The sequence below is a fragment of the Chlorocebus sabaeus genome, chromosome 12 (genome assembly GCF_047675955.1).
Source record: "Chlorocebus sabaeus isolate Y175 chromosome 12, mChlSab1.0.hap1, whole genome shotgun sequence".
Taxonomy (NCBI): Eukaryota; Metazoa; Chordata; class Mammalia; order Primates; family Cercopithecidae; genus Chlorocebus; species Chlorocebus sabaeus.
Window position 1 is genome coordinate 14,409,329 of NC_132915.1, and position 17,563 is coordinate 14,426,891.

Below are 17,563 nucleotides of genomic sequence, written 5' to 3' on the forward strand. Positions count from 1 at the left end.
AAAGAGGAATTTGGGTAAAATAGGATATTGTTTCATATTCACATTTGGTTGTAGACTGAGAGCTGATCCCAGGTAGCTTTACTGATACAGAAGCAAATAAGTGGTATGCCCAAACCCTGGAAATAGTAATGCTAACTATTTATTTCCTTGATTTTAAGATGTTCATTTTATATGTTAACTGAAATCTGAATGCATCTCACTATATTCATATGCATTTATCAGAGTAATATTGCAAATCGATAGTGATCTTATAATTGAAGGTCTTGGAAGTCCTGTAGAATCCCCATTAGCTGGATGAGTTCTGGATATTTGATGCAAATCAGAACACTCCAGAATCATAAACCTCAACCAGAATTGCAGCCTGTATAGGGTTTTCCCTTCAGGGAAACCAGAAAGTTATAAAAGTGTTTTCTTTTTTTTCTTTTCTTTCTTTTTTTTTTTCATTTCTTTTCTTTCTTTTTTCTTTTCTTTTCTTTTTTGAGACGGAGTTTCACTCTTGCTGCCTAGGCTGGAGTGCAATGGTGCAATCTTGGCTCACTGCAACTTCTACCTCCTGGGTTCAAGTGATTCTCCTGCCTCAGCCTCCTGAGTAACTGGGATTACAGGCATGTGCCACCACGCCTGGCTGAATTTTTTTGGTATTTTTAGTAGAGACGGAGTTTCTCCATGTTGGTCAGGCTGGTCTTGAACTCCTGACCTCGGGTGATCTGCCCATCTCGGCCTCCCAAAGTGCTGGGATTACAGGTGTGAGCCACCATGCCCGACCAACAGTGTTTATTTTCATACAGGTGACTGCCTTTACAGATAGATAGATAATACTAAAAATCTGCAAAGTAGGATCCGTGCATGGCTGACTCCATCTTTTAAATCTTAATTTTAATTCAGAGGCACTATCATTTTGGGAAAGCTAGTAAAATGCAGTGACATTTTTTTTTTTCCACCTCACAGGCTAAAAAAATATTTTGTGAGCCCAGCAACTTGAATGGTGCTTATGGGTAATTTATTTGTCACAAGGGTGGGAAGAATCAGAAGAGAAGTGTTCTCTGGAGCTGTGTGCTGGAGGGAACGAAGGAATGAAGGCGAGCTGTGATGTGGAAAAATGAGCTCACTGATTAGGTTGCTGGTGTTCTACATTTGCTCTGGGAGTCCTGTCAAGCATTTTCTTTGAGTTTTGTTGTTGCTGTCGCTTTGTTTTCTTGGGCATCATATCTGCTTCTTCCAGAACAATCACCCCCTCCCGGCCCCACTCCCCAGGCTAGCCTGTCAGGCTGCATGGCTGCCTTTCCCGTGTGTGTTTGAGGCCATGGTCTTTTGCTGCTTTTCTCATGCCTTTTCTTTATGATGTTTCAGCTCATCCACCATACACCATGTGCTTTAGAGTGAAATTCTACCCACATGAACCCTTGAAGATTAAAGAAGAGCTCACAAGGTATTTTTTGTTTGTTTGTATGTTTAACGTGCGCCTTTAACCAGCCAGGACCTCTTTGGTCTTGCAGGCTCCACGGCCTCCCGTCTACAGCTGATGGTTTCAGTGTTGCAGGCTCAGAACTCAGCGTTTTTGCTTGGAATGCTTCTCTTACACTGAATTGTTTTGGGATTTTTTAAAAAACAATTGTCATTGAGAGTGTAATTAACTGCAGGAAAAAAGCACTGGCTATGACGGGGGAGGTGTTCTCTGAAAACATCTGACAGTGGGGTGCTAAAAATAAATAGGAGGCGTCTGTCTTTGAGACATGGGCAAATTCAGACCCGGTGCAGTCCCTAGTCTATCTTTTGGATCTCAGCTTTTCTGGGAGGGAAAGGATTGCCTGGCAGAATGCACTGTCTGTCATCCTGCCTTCTGCTTGCTGAATGACCGACTGGGCGGCAGACTTCCCTCCATTCAGACTCTTCTCAGCCCAACTCTCCTGCTTCTGCTGGGGCTACAGCTTCAGTGTACCTTGGGGGGGGGACTGGCTTCCTTGAATAACCTGGGCACATGTTGTGAGCAGGACTTCAGGAGGATGGGACAGAAAGAGTTGCTGTGCCCTTAGTTCTAGATGAGGCTCTGGCTTGGTGACCACAAAAATCACTTGCTGTAATCATCTCTCAAAATAAGCTGCTTAGGTACAGATAGATGCAACAGAAAAGCAAGTGTAATCGGCTCTGATCATTGGCGGGGGGAGGTTTTCGGTTCTTGGATATTTTGCTTCCTTGTTATTATCCAGGGTCTCTGGTAAGCTTGACCATTAGTGGTGTGGAGGTGACTTTGGGAGGGAGCAGATGGTTCTGCTCTCTATTATTAATGTGCTCACAGTCATTTAGTAAGGTTTGTGCTGGGGGTGGGAGATGGGCAGAGAGGGGGTGTGTGTGTGGAAACGAGGGTAATAGATAATGGACATTATAAGCAGTGGTTGGGATTTTGCAATCTGGCCTGGTTTTTTCTTTTTATTGAGGTAAAATTCACATGACGTAAATTGATCTCAGCATTCTGAAGTGTATAATGCAGTGGCATTCAGTACATTCACAGTGTTGGACAACCCTTCCCACCATCTAGTTCTAGAAGTTTTCATCACCCTCAGAAGAAACCATGTACCCTGTAGAAGTCACTCCCTATTCTCCACCCCAGCCCCCATCCAAGCCCCTGGCAGCCACTTTTAGTCTCTATGGATTTGCCCATTCTGGACACTTCATATAAATGGAATGGTACAGTATATAGCCTTAGTCTGATTTTGGATTGAAAATTTTCATTATTTATTTGATGAATTTGTTCTTACTTGCTGTTACTACCCAGGGGGCAGGGACTGAATTAGCTGCCAAAGACAGAGAGAGAGAAAGGAGAGAGAGAGAGAGAGCTATTTGTCCTGCCCTCAGGGTGCTAACAGTGTAATTAGGAGAATCAAATCAAATCGTAATGCCTCACTTTTGTCATTTGTTCTCTTTATAATTTTGTCTGGAGGATAAAAATTGAGTATGTGTCACAATATAAATTAAGGATGGACATTTTGTTGTTGAGAAAAGTCCCATTTGAAAGTAAAAGAGCACAGCGTTTCAGTTAATAACCCTGGTTTTGCCCCTCTCAATCATATTTGCTAACATTTTCCTACCTTTGACTAAATAGCTCAAGTATGAATAGTAGAATATTATGACCCTTTTGGTTTCCAAAGGTAACTAAGATGTTCCACTGCCCTTACACAAGTAGAAATGGACTTTTCTTAGTCAACATAGTCCTTAGGATTCTAAATGAATTGAGAAACTGTGGACTGCCCCAGGTACTTATGATTTGAATTCCTATCTTGAAGGCATTTAGTTTTTCTTGTATGATAAATTGTTATTTTATTATAAGATTAAAGTTTGAGAAGAATTTAATATGTGAGAAGTTAAGATCATGTTCATGACCATGCTTAAGAGTAAAGAAATGTTAAGAAAAAGGCAAATTTAAAAATGCAAAATAATAAAAAGAACCACAAAAGATGATATTTGAAATCATTTTTCACCCTTTATCTCCCCATTTAAGCAATCATCTTACAATCCTTTAGATTTCTGGGGCTTTTATAAATGCTCTATACATTGAATGTTACCAAAAGAATGTTGATTTTAATTTTTTTTTAGAAGAACCATCTTCCAATCCTTGTAGAGATGCTGTTTTATTAATGGCAGCACAGTAATTTATGACTCAGACCCTCATGTGTTTTTGTTGCTTAATCTTTTTGTGCAGGAATGACACTAAAGGGAGATGCATTATTTTTTGGTAGCTATTATATTAAAAAAATGAGCATCCTTAATGTGAAACCATTTACAAGACTCAGTGGATTATGTTGAATCCACAGTAATTCTCGATTATCTCCTGAGATCACTGATAATGGGCGCAGCGCCAAACTCTGATGTGAAAGCTGCTTTTCTTTTCTCAGGAAACTCTTGCCAAATTGATTTCTGAGTTATGGGATTAGAACCCAAGCCTCTCATTTATCAATAAATAGTTATTTGAAACTATTTTTCACTGCCAAACTCATCAAAAAGTAGAAAGAAATGCTTTTATGTTTGATGCACACATTCAATACACAGAAAAGAAACTTCATGGTATTTGGTCTGGTAGTTTACAGTCCTTAAAAAGGGCTAAGATTTAATCATTTCCAGCATTTGTGTGACCTTGCTATTCTGAATAGTCTAGGGCCGGTCCTCAAAGTGAAGTCCCTGAGCCAGCAGCATCAGCATTACCTGGGAGCTTGTTATAAATGCAGATTCTTAGTGTCTGTCCAAGACCTACTGAATCAGAAACCCCCGGCAGTTGGGTTCAGCAACCTCTTTTCATAAGCCCTGCAGGTAATTCTGAAGCATGCCAAATTTTGAGAACCACCACTCTAAGACAATTTGGATTTTCAAAATAGTTTATTTTGGTAGCTATTGAAGTGTACAGTTTAGTATGTGCACAGATTTGTACCACTAACACCATGATCTGATTCCAAAACATTTTCATCACCCCAGTAGGAAACTTTGAACCCAAGCAGTCATCCAGTATTCTCTCTTCTCCGAAGTTCCTGGCAACCAGTCATCTGTTTTCTGTCTCTATATATTTGTCCATTCTGGTTGTTTCATATAAATCAAAGCATGCAATGTGTAGCGTTTTGGGTCTGGCGTCTTTTCACTTAGCGTAATGCTTTCAAAGTTTATCCCTGTTGTAGCATCTTCAGCATTTCTTTTTTTTTTATGGTTGGATGATATTCCAGTGTATGGATATACCACATTTCTTTTATTTATTCATCAGCTGGGGGACATTTGGCTTGTTTTCTCTTTTTTTTTTTTTTTTTTTTTTTTTTTGAGATGGAATCTTTCTCTGTCGCCCAGGCTGGAGTGCAGTGGCGTGATCTTGGCTCACTGCAGCCTCTGCTTCCCAGGTTTAAGCAATTCTCCTGCCTCAGCCTCCCGAGTAGCTGGGATTACAGGCACGAGCCACCACATCCAACTAATTTTTGTATTTTCAGTAGGCTTTGTCATGTTAGCCAGGCTGGTCTCAAATTCCTGACCTCAGGCTATCCGCCCACCTCAGCCTCCCAAAGTGCTGAGAGTACAAGCGTGAGCCACTGCGCCCTGCCCTGTTTTCACTTTCCAGCTATAATGAATAATGTTATTATGAACATTCATGTACAAGTTTTGGTGAGGGCCTAGATTCTGATTTCACTGGGTCTGGGGTAGGATCCAGAGGCCCACTGGTTTAGAACCTTATTACTCAAAGTGTGGCTGATGGAGCTGCACCACAGCATCCCCTGAAACTTATTTATTTATGTATTTATTTATATTTATTCTTTGAGATGGAGTCTTGCTCTGTCACCCAGGCTGGAGTGCAGTGGCACGATCTCAGCTTCCTGTCACTTCTGCCTCCTGGGTTCAAGTGATTCTCCTGCCTCAGCCTCCCGAGTAGCTGGGATTACAGGCACCCACTACCATGCCCAGCTAATTTTTGTGTTTTTAGTAGAGATGGGTTTTCACCGTGTTAGCCAGGATGGACTCCATCTCTGGACCTCGTGATCCACCCAACTCGGCCTCCCAAAGTGCTGGGATTACAGGTGGGAGCCACAGCACCTGGCCCCCCTGGAGCTTATTAGAAATACAGAATCTCAAGCCCATCCCAGACCTTTTGAATCAGAATCAATTTTAACAAATTCTTCAAGTAATTCATGTGCACATTAAAGTGTGAGAGGCACTAGGTTAAGCAGCTAGTCTGAGTCCTTACTCAATGAGTGTAATATAGTTCCTTTGACAGAATGCACACCAAGCTCCAAATTAAAAACTTATCAGGGACTGCCTTTATCCTCTGCGCAAAATTTAATACTAAACTGGGGACAGAGATTGTCATTTGAGCCTCCACCATGCCCCCAGTGCCCACACAGCACAGTGCACAGCATAAAGCAGATGTTAGACAAAGATATGGTGAAGGAAAACATCAGTGAGCCACTGATTCCTTCAATGGCTCCAGTGTGCTTTCAGTGAACCAATGGCCCAGAAACAGTGAGCTCCAGTGCTCTAGGGTTGACAGTGTCCCTGTGACCTTAGCACACTAATCACCCTTTCTGATTCTCTACTTCTTTGCCTTTAAAATGGGGATTACGCATGTCGCTCCTCCTATGGCTGAGTAAAGATTAAATTACTTGGGCACTAGAGATGTTTATTAGTTGAGGTCCTCCAGAGAAATAGAACCAATAGGCTACACACACACACACAAACACACACACACACATGCACACATGCACACACACCCTTTCATACATAATGAGAATTATTATAAGGAATTGGCCCATGTGACTATGGAGGCCAAGGTATCCCATGACCTGCTATCTGTACCTTGGAGACCCAGGAAAGCCAGTAGTTCAAAGGCCTGAGAGCCAGAGAGTCAATGTTGTAGATTCCAATCCAAGTTGAAGGTCTGAGCACCAGGAGCACTGAGGATAGAAGATTGATGTCCCAGCTCAAGCATCAGGCAGAGTGAATTCAGCTTCCTCTGCCTTTGTGTGCTATTCAGTCCCTCAGTGGATTGCATGAGGTCCACTCACACTGGGGAGGGTCATCTGCTTTACTCAGTCCACCAAGTCAAATGCTAATCTCTTCCAGAAACACCCTTGCCCAGAAAAACTGTTGAACCAGATATCTGGGTATCCCATGGCTCAATCCAGTTGACACATAAAATTAACCTCACAAGGTGATACCTGGGACTGATTGAGAGATGCTTCCTGCAAACCCCCAAGAAGACGAGAAAGAGAAAAAACATTGGTTTCTAAGAGTTCAACTCTAAAGTAAGCACGGAAAGAATCTGCACACATCTGTAAAGTTACTCTGCTCAGAAACAACAGATCCCAGGCCTGAGCCTGGAATGAAAGAACCTTGAGAAGATGAGGAAATTGGAAGAGAGCTTGATCGGTGTGGAGTAACAGAAAGGACAGGGACAAAATGAGCCTGAGCCAGGGGTTGCAACCTGGCACCCTGCTCTGCTGCCTGCCTCCCACCCTGCTATTTTTCTGGAAAAACTGGACACATTTAGTCTGCTTTTCTAGTGGCAGCACTAGGCTGGAGCTGTGTGGTGGCTGCCGCCTTTCTAGGGAGCCACTGTGTCCCATTCTGCTTCCAGCACTTCTTGCACCAGCACAGGTGACTTGCTCTTGTCATAGGCCACCGTGTGCCTGGTCTCAGTAGGCATCTGAGTGTGCCATCCCTGGAGGGCAGAGACTCTACACAGATGGCAGCTGTAATTGTGAATCAGTTAGTTGCCTTTCTGGCCTCATAATAACTGCGACTGTCTGAGGTTGATTAATGTGTCTCTCTGCCCCTAAGAAATGGTGAGGCTGGCCTTATGTACTGATTGAGTCTGTTTCCCAGCTCTCCATTCGAAACAGAGCTAGGGCAGCATGTGCCTGAGATGTGGGTAGTGATAACGGTGGTCATGGCTATCCTCGTGCGGGAGTTTCTGCCAGGAGCTCTGGCCACTGGGTCCTGTGGCTTTCCTCATTTCTTCTCATGCCTCTTTGAAAAGGCAGAGCCTGCTGAGCTTTGGAAGCTGGTAAGATCTGCTCGGCAGACACTTCTGCTTTTCTGAATTCAGAGGGCCCCTCTCAGCTTTCCTCTGCTTGTTCTACAAAGGGTTGGGCTTGTCTAAGCCAGTCCCTAGAGCTGGGAAAAGGTCTGGTCACCACTGGAGCTAAGCATGAACAATCTTACTTCTTCCAGACTTCAACCAAAAGTTAGGGTGACCGTTTCTCCTTTTGTATTGCAGGTACCTTTTGTACCTTCAGATTAAAAGGGATATTTTTCATGGCCGCCTGCTGTGCTCCTTTTCCGACGCTGCCTACCTGGGTGCTTGTATTGTTCAAGGTAAGTCTGGCCACAGCTCACCCACACTACCATTGCACTGTGGAGCTGCAGCTGTTTCAAGCCTCCATTTTCTCCCACCTGTGGCCATCCTGCCTGTCTATAGCTGGAGACCATGTAGGACTGGGTACATAGCAACAGAACCCCTACTCGCCTTCCCTTCCGAGCCAGTGGAGTCTGGGTGGAAGGCTGGGCTGAGATGTTCACAGGAGCCTCTGCAAAAACAGAGTCCCTCAAGATCCCCTGAGTCAGAGTCAGAAGCTCACTTTCAAAGGGGCTGGAATGTGGAATGCGTGGGTTTATAAGACGCTCTGAAGGGATGTGGGTATTGTATGTTCTCAGTTCCAAATGCTAGATGAGAGGCCTAATGGACATATCGAGGGGGGAATCTGCATCCAGGAAGATGGGTGTTAAACAAAGGGGTCATCCTTGGAAGCATTTTCATGTACATCTGTCTGTCTGTCTATCTATCTATCTATCTATCTATCTATCTATCTATCTATCCATCCATCCATCCTATCTATTCGTGTGTGTATGTATATACATACATACACATCTATTATGTCTAATTCTTCAGCTCTTCTAGCGATGGGCATGGTGAGGAGAGCACAAGTCCCATAAACTGTCATACCACCATTTGAATCTTTCTTCCCATTTCCTGGATGGTTCACCATGGATAAGTTACCTAGTTACCTAAGCTCTTCAGGGTTCAGTTTCTTCATCTATTAAATGGGATAGTCATCATCCTTTCCTGGCCATGTGATTTCAGAGACCACTCTGCACCCGGCCAGGGGTAGCGCAGGCCCATTAGAAGTGACTACTGTTCTTTTTCCAGTTGAACAAACCTCAGGAGAAATAGCTAATGTGTTGACGTGGGTTAGGTTCTGAATGTTTCCACCTAGTAAGGAAAGCGGTTTGAGGGAAGGAGGCCTCCAGGGCCTGAGGCACCACATGGCCACGGATGGGCCCAACACCCAAGTGAAAATGGCTCAGGTGTTCTGTTCCCCTGGACCAGCTGAGAGGCAGCTGGAGGGACTCAGATGATCCAGCTGTTTGTAGCATGAACATTAACGACATGTTTATGAGAGAGAAGGTGGGGCGGGGGGCGGGGGGAGAGAGAGAGAGAGAGAGAGAGGACTATGTCAATCTTCCAGTGGATCTGGAATAACACAGGAGCTTCTGATGGTCATTAGCGGTCATCGGTGACGATCATCTGCCTACCACAACAGCTTGTCACTGATGGAGAAACGCGTCATTCTCCTGGGGTTTCCCCTGTGGCCCACCGCCCTCCCTGTGGGATGCTCTGTGCTGTGAAATAGTTCCTTTGATCCTCTTCTCAGTTGTGTTTGGTCTCTGAGAATTCCAAAGCGGGTGTGTATGTTGTGTTTCGCCCCCTTCCCTGGGAACAGCCTCATTCTGGATAGCAGATTTTGGCAGAGGTGTTAAAACCCTTGGGTATTTTCCCGTTTCAAGCACTACAGTTGATACTGTGACGGGAAACAGCCCTTTCATCCGCACTGAGGTAGAGAATGTGTTTCTGAAAGCTGCCTCTCATACCTTGGAGTGAGAGGACTGTAAATCCCATAGTTCCCTTCCTCCATGATGAAGGCTGCACATCTCGAGTTAGGGTGTACTGTCTTAGGTAAGAGACAAAGGAATCGATACTAATCCAAGCAACAGACCAGCATATGAGGATTTCAGAATGCATTTAGGCCTTAGTGAATTACCATCAATTCTCCTAGGACATGCTCAATATGGATCTATAATGGAAGGCTCGCCATCCTGTTTTCTGTCTGAAATAAAGCCAGGGAGCCTCCATCCAGACAATCAGGGCCCTATTTTATCCCTCATTGCTATTATTACTGACCACACACACACAGACACTGTGGAGAAAGTAGAGTGGGAAATGGACTGGCAGACTTCAAAAAGACCTTTGGGCTCTCAAATGCAGTGCTGTCTGTGGTCATCTATAGCAAATTCAGTAAAAGTGGTTCATAAAGGTCTGACTCTCGGGTGAGTACTTCGGCAGCTCTGCATTCACAAATACAGATATAGGTTGGCGTTTCAGAACTGCTTATTCCTAGAGTAACAGGGAAGATGGAGTAAGTGATTATCAATAGGAGGCACTGTCGCCCCTCATCGTCTTGTTTGCTAACCCTCTTTCAAGGAGTATGTTTTAAGTTCAGTATATTCTGAGTTTATAAAAAACAGTCAATCAAGTTGGATGTGGTGGTGCACACCTGTAATTCCAGCTACTTGGGAGGCTAAGGCAGGAGGATTTCTTGAGGTCTGGAGTTTGAGACTAGCCTGGGCAACATAGCAAGACTTTGTCTCTACAAGGAATACAAAACCAATCCATCACCTGGAGTTTTGCTGCCTGTCCATACTGAATCCAACAAGCACATTCAAGACATGCAATGCATTTTCTTTCATAATACAAATTGCAAAACAAACACAGAATCCTTGGGATCTATTTATATTCTTTCTTGGTAAAAATATCTTTCCTGTTCCTTTTACAAAACAGCACTACAGCAGAATTCAACTTATCTCCTCTGCCTGATGTGTTCAACCCCTGTAGAAATCTTGACTCCTACTGGACATTCAGAACTCAGTCCAGAAGTCACTTCCTCTGATAAGACTATCTGGACAACTCGACCTAAAGCAGCTCCCTCCTGCACGTCATTCTTTCTTAGAGCCCTGTTGTGTCTTCTTGCAAACACTTAGATCTTGAGTTGTTTTTGGACTTATTGTGCATTTCCTCCTATATCGAATCTAATTCCATGGGAGCAGGATCTGGGTGCTTTTCACAGCAGTCTTCCTGTGTCTGACACACAGCGGGTTCTCCACTAAATATGTTAAATGAATTGGGGCACTTGCCTGAAATGAATCGGGGCACTTGCCTGAACTCCAGGTGATTGGTGATTGACTGGTTTTGTATTTTGTGTAGACAGGATTTCACTATGTTACCCAGGGTGGTCTCAAACTCTAACCTCAAGCAATCCTCCTACCTCAGCCTCCCAAGTAGCTGAGATTACAGGTGTGCACCACCACACATGGCTTGATTGACTGCTTTTAATAAACTCAGAATATACCGAAGCTTCAAACATGCCCTGATTAACCATAGTTAATTGAATCAGGCACAATCATTTAACGTTTAGTTAAATTTAACATTTTGTTAAATGACTGTGCCTGATTCATTTAACATTTAGCTAAATGATTGTGCCTAATTCATTTAACTATGGGAAAGATTAGTTGGCTGCCTGCTGGGATGGTATCACTATTTCATTCATTCATTTGTTCATGTGTTCTCCAAATACTTCCTGAGCAGTTGCTAGGGGGCCACATGGCAATACAAAATTCCTGTGGGAAGATGGATAAGGAAACAGGGCTTTGTGACCCTGCATTGATGGCTAAATGGAGGAACACACAGGCCCGATCCCTGCTATGAGTGTCCCAGGAGGGCTCCTGACTTAGCAAGGGTGGGTCCGGGAAAGCTCCTGAAGGAGTTGGCCCTGGAGCTAAAGGTCCTGCATCTCAAATTCTTTTGGAATAGTCCTTTCCAAACCAGGGGAAAGCCTGTTGCTTTTTAGACTTTCTGTTTCTGATCTTACTCACCCATTCACTTCAAACTCATTGGATTTTTCTCTTAGAATCGAACCCTTTTAGAAAAGTGCTAGACCTGGTTTCAAACCGCAGGGCCTGCAGTTATATATCATTTGTCACAACTTCAGCTTCCAAGTGATGAGCAGGAGGGAGAACCACGGTTGCTTACCCAACTCCTCTTGGTATGAATAGCTACAAGTCTTTATTCATTAAAAAAAACTGCCTTCTGCTTAAGGCGAGGTCAGAGTTAAAGACAAGCTTTAAGGGATCAGAGAGCACGGCCTGTGGTGGGGACAGTGTTAATCTTGTCAGCAATCCAGTGCAATCTTCATCGCATTTCTTCTCTAATGTTTTTAATGTTTGCAGGGTTTAGCACTGCAAGTCTATAATATCTCACAAGATTTCCTGGAAAGAAAAGTGCACCCTCACAAACAATGCCCTCCCTCACCAACCCCTCTGCAAGCTGACGTTTGCATTGAAGATAACCCAGTTTCATATTGGTTGTCCATTATCCCATCACCTGTGGAAAACGGAAGCACTGGGATTGTCCATCTCCTAAATATTAATGCCTGTAGCTAGTTCACAGGGGCACAAGCGTGTATGTGTGTGCAGGTGGACATGTTACGTGTATTTCTTTTGGAACATAGGTTGAGTTAATCATCAGTTTATGGCCCACCTCTCACCACTGGTCCCTTTAGGCCCATGGATTGATTGACTTCCCTTTTCCACTCCTAAGGCCAACACTGGATATATATATATATATATCTTTGTCTTTGTATCCATCCTTATAAAATGATTAATTTTTTTTGTGTTTATACTTCTAAATTTCATAAATTAAATGATGGTATAGAACTCATTGTATTCCCTTCTTTTACGCTCAGAACACTGCTTTTGGGATCTGTCCATATTGCTGGACATACATGTATTTTGTTGATTTTAACTGTGACAAAATATTCCAAAGGGTGCATCTTCCATGTTTTACTTATCCATCTGTCCCGCTAACAATAAACACCCAAGTTGCCTCCAACTTTGACTATTATGATTAATGCTGTCATAAAAAAACTTGAACATATCCTTTTTTGCACCTAGAGTTTTTCTAGGAAAAATGCCCAGAAATGGGATTGCTGGGTCATAATATTTGACTAAATACTCCCACCTTGCTCTCTGGAGGAGCAACAGGTATCTAGTACCCTTCAGCAGTGCACAAGTATTTTTGTTTTCTCGTGTCTTTGCCAACTCCCTAGTTCTATTGCCAATGTTATAGATATAAAGTAAGATCTTGTTTTGGTTTGTATATCTCTAATTATTCATGTGTTTGAGCATCTCTCCCTACACTGGCCCTTACGGTTTCCCCTTCTTTGAATTGTCTGTTCATTATCCTTTGACCATTTCTCTATTGGTCTTCCTGTCCTTTAAAAAAATGATATGTAAGGATTTCTTCTTTATTCTAGAGATTAGTCCTTGTCGGCTTTAGATTGTGAAAATATGTTCTTTCAAGTTGTCATCTCTCTATTACTTTGACTCTGATGTCCTTTATGAAACAGAAATAAATTTTAATTTTGGTATGATCAAATTAATCAATTTCCCCTTTGTGATTGATAGTATTTTGGGTCTTATTTTAGAAGTCTTCCCTCGCTGTGGTATATGTTCTAGGTTGTTTTAAGAACTCTGTAATTTGAATTTTGTTCAGAAGCTCTAAAGAGCTTTGCTTTCCTCCTGGTTATGTACTTTTCCAGTCATCAGATGTTGTGACAATGAAGGGACAGTGGATACAAATTACAGAGTTGGATGTAATTTTTCAGATGCACTCAAGGCATACTAATTTTTTCTACCTCAAAGTCATATTGGTGATCAGATTCTTCTAATACAGTTTTCCCACTATCTTTAGTCTACTGTCCTGGGCCATATCTTCTGTTTCTTCCAGAGACACTTGCTTCTTCTGGCTCATTTTCCTTAGCATGCTCATGGAACCAATAGAAAGTATTCTTGATGCCAGACATCACCTTTGCTCCTCTATGCTGTGGTTCACACACCCACTCTGCTTGGCCTTCTGGGTGCTCAGAGATGTGTAGGCATTTCTCTTTTTACCCTTGAAGATCCTCTGGAGGAGACCTTTGTTACTGTCAGCTGAAGAATCATGAAGTACATAAATTTGGAAAGAAGAGCTTTATTTCTCACAAAGGGTTGCAGCTTGCAGGGTGGTCATTCTGACAGGTGGGGAAACATAGCCTCTGGCCCGAAGCTGGAAACTTCAAGGGTGGGAAGAATAAGACAAAGATTTATGCTGAATGGGGTGGCCAAGTATACATGTTCAACAGGTTATAGTAGGAGCTATGAATATTCACAAAAGGAAGGCACAGGCATGCATAGTAGGCTAGCACATAAGCAACATGCATCCCATGTTCACTTTTGGGTGGAGACTTAACATTTAAAGGTATTATCATTAGGGCCTATACATCAAAAGGTGAAGCAGAGGACACAAACGCCCTCTGTGCACAGCCTCCATAGACTGGCTAGAACCACTTTGTGGTCAGCGGTCTCTTACCAAGAAGGAACGCTGGTCAGTTGCTGTCTCAAAACCACAAAAGGGAGGGGCAGCATCGGCGATTGGTTGATATCAGTGGTGCAATCTTTCAAAAGGGCGGGTTTCTGTTTAACCCTTGGTGCAGGAAACCTAATAGCAATTAATGAGGGAGGAGGTATAATGAGGTCCGACCTCATCATGTATGGGAACTCAGTTTTTAAGAGTTCTCTGGGGCCGCTTGTCCAAGTGGGGGCAATGTTCAGTCTGTTGAAGGGCTTAAGATTTTATTTTCATTTCTTGTTAGAATCCAGCAACAACTTTAATTTGGCATGCTCTTCTGTTTTAGATGTATACTCTTTAATTTCAAGAGCAATCAATTTGCTTTTAAGTGCAATCCCACTGGGTTCCTTCTTGTTGTGATTTTTTAATGAATAAGCTACACCTGCATAAGCCTCAGAGCAGGCAGCTCCAGTCAGGGAATTCCTGGATGCAGAGGATATTAGCTGTGAATGGAACCCCGGCGAATGTGCACTGGTTTCCATCTAGAGGTGGTACCACCTCCTATCCTGGGGAGCACTTGGAAATACTGGGACAGGGGCATTAAATTTTTTAAAAATTTAAAACATTTTAAATCAAACATTATGTATATTTATGGTATACAGCCTGATGTTTTGAAATATGTATGCATTGTGGAATGGCTAAACCGAGCTTTACATATGCATTACCTCATATACTTATCATTTGTTTCTGTGTTGAGAACAATTAAAAGTACCCTCTCAGGCCTTTTTAAGTATACAGTATGTTGTTTCTAACTATAGTCTCCATGTTGTACAATGCTGTCTTGAATGTATTCCTTCCATCTAACTGAAATCCTGTATTCTTTGACTAACTTCTGGGAGAGAGCAGCTTTGATGGTCACAGTGCCTGAGTATGCTGCTAACATCTAGTACCTGGAAGGTAGAGGTACTAAATGTCCTACAGTTCCTTGGAAAATCTGAAATAATAAAATTGTTTAGCCCCCAAAATGCCAATGGTGTCCTCACTGAATAACAGTGATTTAAATCCTTTATTAGACTGATAAAGAAGGTGAGACCCAGAGAAGATTCTCAAGATCCCAAGCTCACACAGCTCGATCTGAACTGTAATATGACCCTCTAGACACTCAGACTTTCTCTGGGTACAGATACATATTTTTGGGTGAGCTTATTCCAGCCTCCTCTTTTGGATGGCAGGAGGCATTCCATATGCACCCTGCTCATGTTATTGTTTTTAATCTTTCTCTTTCTCTTTATTTTTTCACTCATTACAGCTGAGCTTGGTGATTACGATCCTGATGAGCATCCTGAGAATTACATCAGTGAGTTTGAGATTTTCCCCAAGCAGTCGCAGAAGCTGGAAAGAAAAATAGTGGAAATTCATAAAAACGAACTCAGGTAATCTGGGTACACATTTGTGAAAATGATAAAGGTGAGAAAATATTCTTACTGCAGGGAATGTGGAAATCACATCGTGAAGGAGGAATATATATAATGAATGGGTAGGCCGTTTTGGGTGGCAGCGCAATTTTTCTGGGCACTGTCAAGGACACCCTGGTGTCCTCCGTCAATAACAATCTCAACAGTGTGGAGTCCCATGAGTAGCTGTTTGTGAACCATCAGTAGTTATTAGAGCCATACGTTTTTTTACACATATGGATTTCTAAGCGCCCTGAGCTTCTGAAAGTGGAATCTAAGGTAAATAAGTAAATCTTTCTGATTTGAATTTTGTATTGTCTTTTTCCCACCTGTGGCCATAGCTGGAAGCATTGACTCCAAGTAGAGTAGGACCCATTGGCAAGATTCCCGTTGCTGAGCTGCTCTCAAGATGACAGGTTTAGTGTCTGATCCTCTTTTTCTCACCTGCGATGCTTCGATGATAGCCGCACAGTAGCAGCGGTAGGAGTAGCAAAATTGCATACAGCATTCACCATGTTCCCAACACTGTTCTAAGCACTTTGCACATATTAACTTGTTCAATCTTCACAGCAACCTAGGAGATAGATTATTGGTTATTCCCATATTACAGATGAGGGAACTGAGGCCCAGAGAGGTTAAACAACTTGCCCAAGGTCACACGGCTAGTAAGTATCAGAGCTGGGATTTGAATTCTGGCAACCTTGGTCTAGAGTCTGAGCCTTTATGCACTCTGTGATGCTTACACTCTACATGGGCTGCTGGGAATAAAATGAAGTGTGTGTAGGGATCATTGCCAACTTGGAATTCAGGTAACTCAAGTAGTCTAGCCTGTAACTAGAATTTAGATACTGTGCAAACTACAGAAAAAAAATCATTTTGGTAATAGCAAGCATGGGCAGTGTTATGACAAGTGTTGGTGAAAAACTGCAAGAACTGAGATGCTTCCATGTTCTGGGCCTCTGGTAAGTATAAAGAAAATTGCATCACTGGGTTATGCATTCTGGAACAGACAACCGTCCCCGTGTGAGGAAATTGCTCAAGCTCCCTCCTTTATGCAGGCGCGCCCCCTACTGGTGAATCTGGGAAGCGTATACGTGAGGGCATTCAAGGTGGCAGCTTATTTCAGCTGGGAAAATATGACGCTTAGTCTTAGAGATAAAGATGATTAGACATCAAAACATTGTACCTCTTTCAGAAAGCAACATGCCATCTATGTGGGTAATTTTAGAGTATTGTCTCCTAAAGCCTTGGTGAAGATACATGAAATTCTCACCACTCTTTTGCTATTTTGGAGACAAATGTACTAGAGGTAGAAATAAAGTTCCGATATTTTTGTGGAGGGGTTTGTGGCAGAGCAGTGTTCCGGGGAGCACAGGGTGAGAATCCCTGGATGAAGGAGCTGCAGCCACTGTTTGAACTGGTAGGAGATGGAATGGAAAGGTTTTCTATGCCCTGAATTTGCAGGGTCTCTAATGCTCAGAACATATGATAATAATACACATTTATTGAGCATTTACTTACTAGATGCCAAAACATTGTGCTAAGAGCTTTAAGTGCATTATTCCACTCAGTTCTCCCAAACTCTATTAGATGGACGCTATTGTTCTTTCTAGCATGGGATGAGGAAAGTACAAGCTGAAGTGGTTAAAGGACTTGTACTGAGTAAATAGTGGAGTCAGGACTTGAACCTTGGGTTACCTGGTTCAAGGTATGCCCAATGCTCTTCTCCCTTATATTGAGCATGGCAAGGGAATCAGGTAGTCGGGTAGATGTTCACGGTGATCACCATGTCAACAGTGCTTGAGGATGGAGAACCAGGGCAGGAGGGCCGGCTAGTAATTTCTGGTGTTCAGACATGGAATGTGAAGGACCTGAAAAAGAATAGGAGTAAAGGAAATGGAAAGAAGAGAGTCATGAGAGGCGTTGCAGCCAGACTTGGGGATCCACAATTTCATGAGAAAATGAGTGAATCAAAGAAGATTCCAGATTGTTCTATTAACATTCAGAAAGCTGTAGCTTGGACCCTGGGCCAGCAACTAGGCTTGTGGAGATCCCTGGAAGTAGTCATCATGCACTCAGGGAAGACAGGGGGTCATCAGTCTGTCACACTTTATAAATCTTGGAAGTAAGTTCCGTGGTTTGATCA

General features: G+C 42.8%; 1 protein-coding gene across 2 annotated transcripts in view; it reads left to right on the forward strand.

Annotated features, from left to right (window-relative positions):
• Positions 1 to 17,563, forward strand: part of FRMD3 (FERM domain containing 3) — a 292,877-nt gene that overhangs the window by 194,395 nt on the left and 80,919 nt on the right. For both annotated transcript variants that reach the window (XM_073021498.1, XM_007969584.3), the window contains exons 4-6: positions 1,351 to 1,429; positions 7,742 to 7,839; positions 15,273 to 15,396. In XM_073021498.1, the coding sequence (XP_072877599.1) occupies positions 1,351 to 1,429; positions 7,742 to 7,839; positions 15,273 to 15,396 (301 nt within the window). The remainder of the gene's footprint in view (positions 1 to 1,350; positions 1,430 to 7,741; positions 7,840 to 15,272; positions 15,397 to 17,563) is intronic.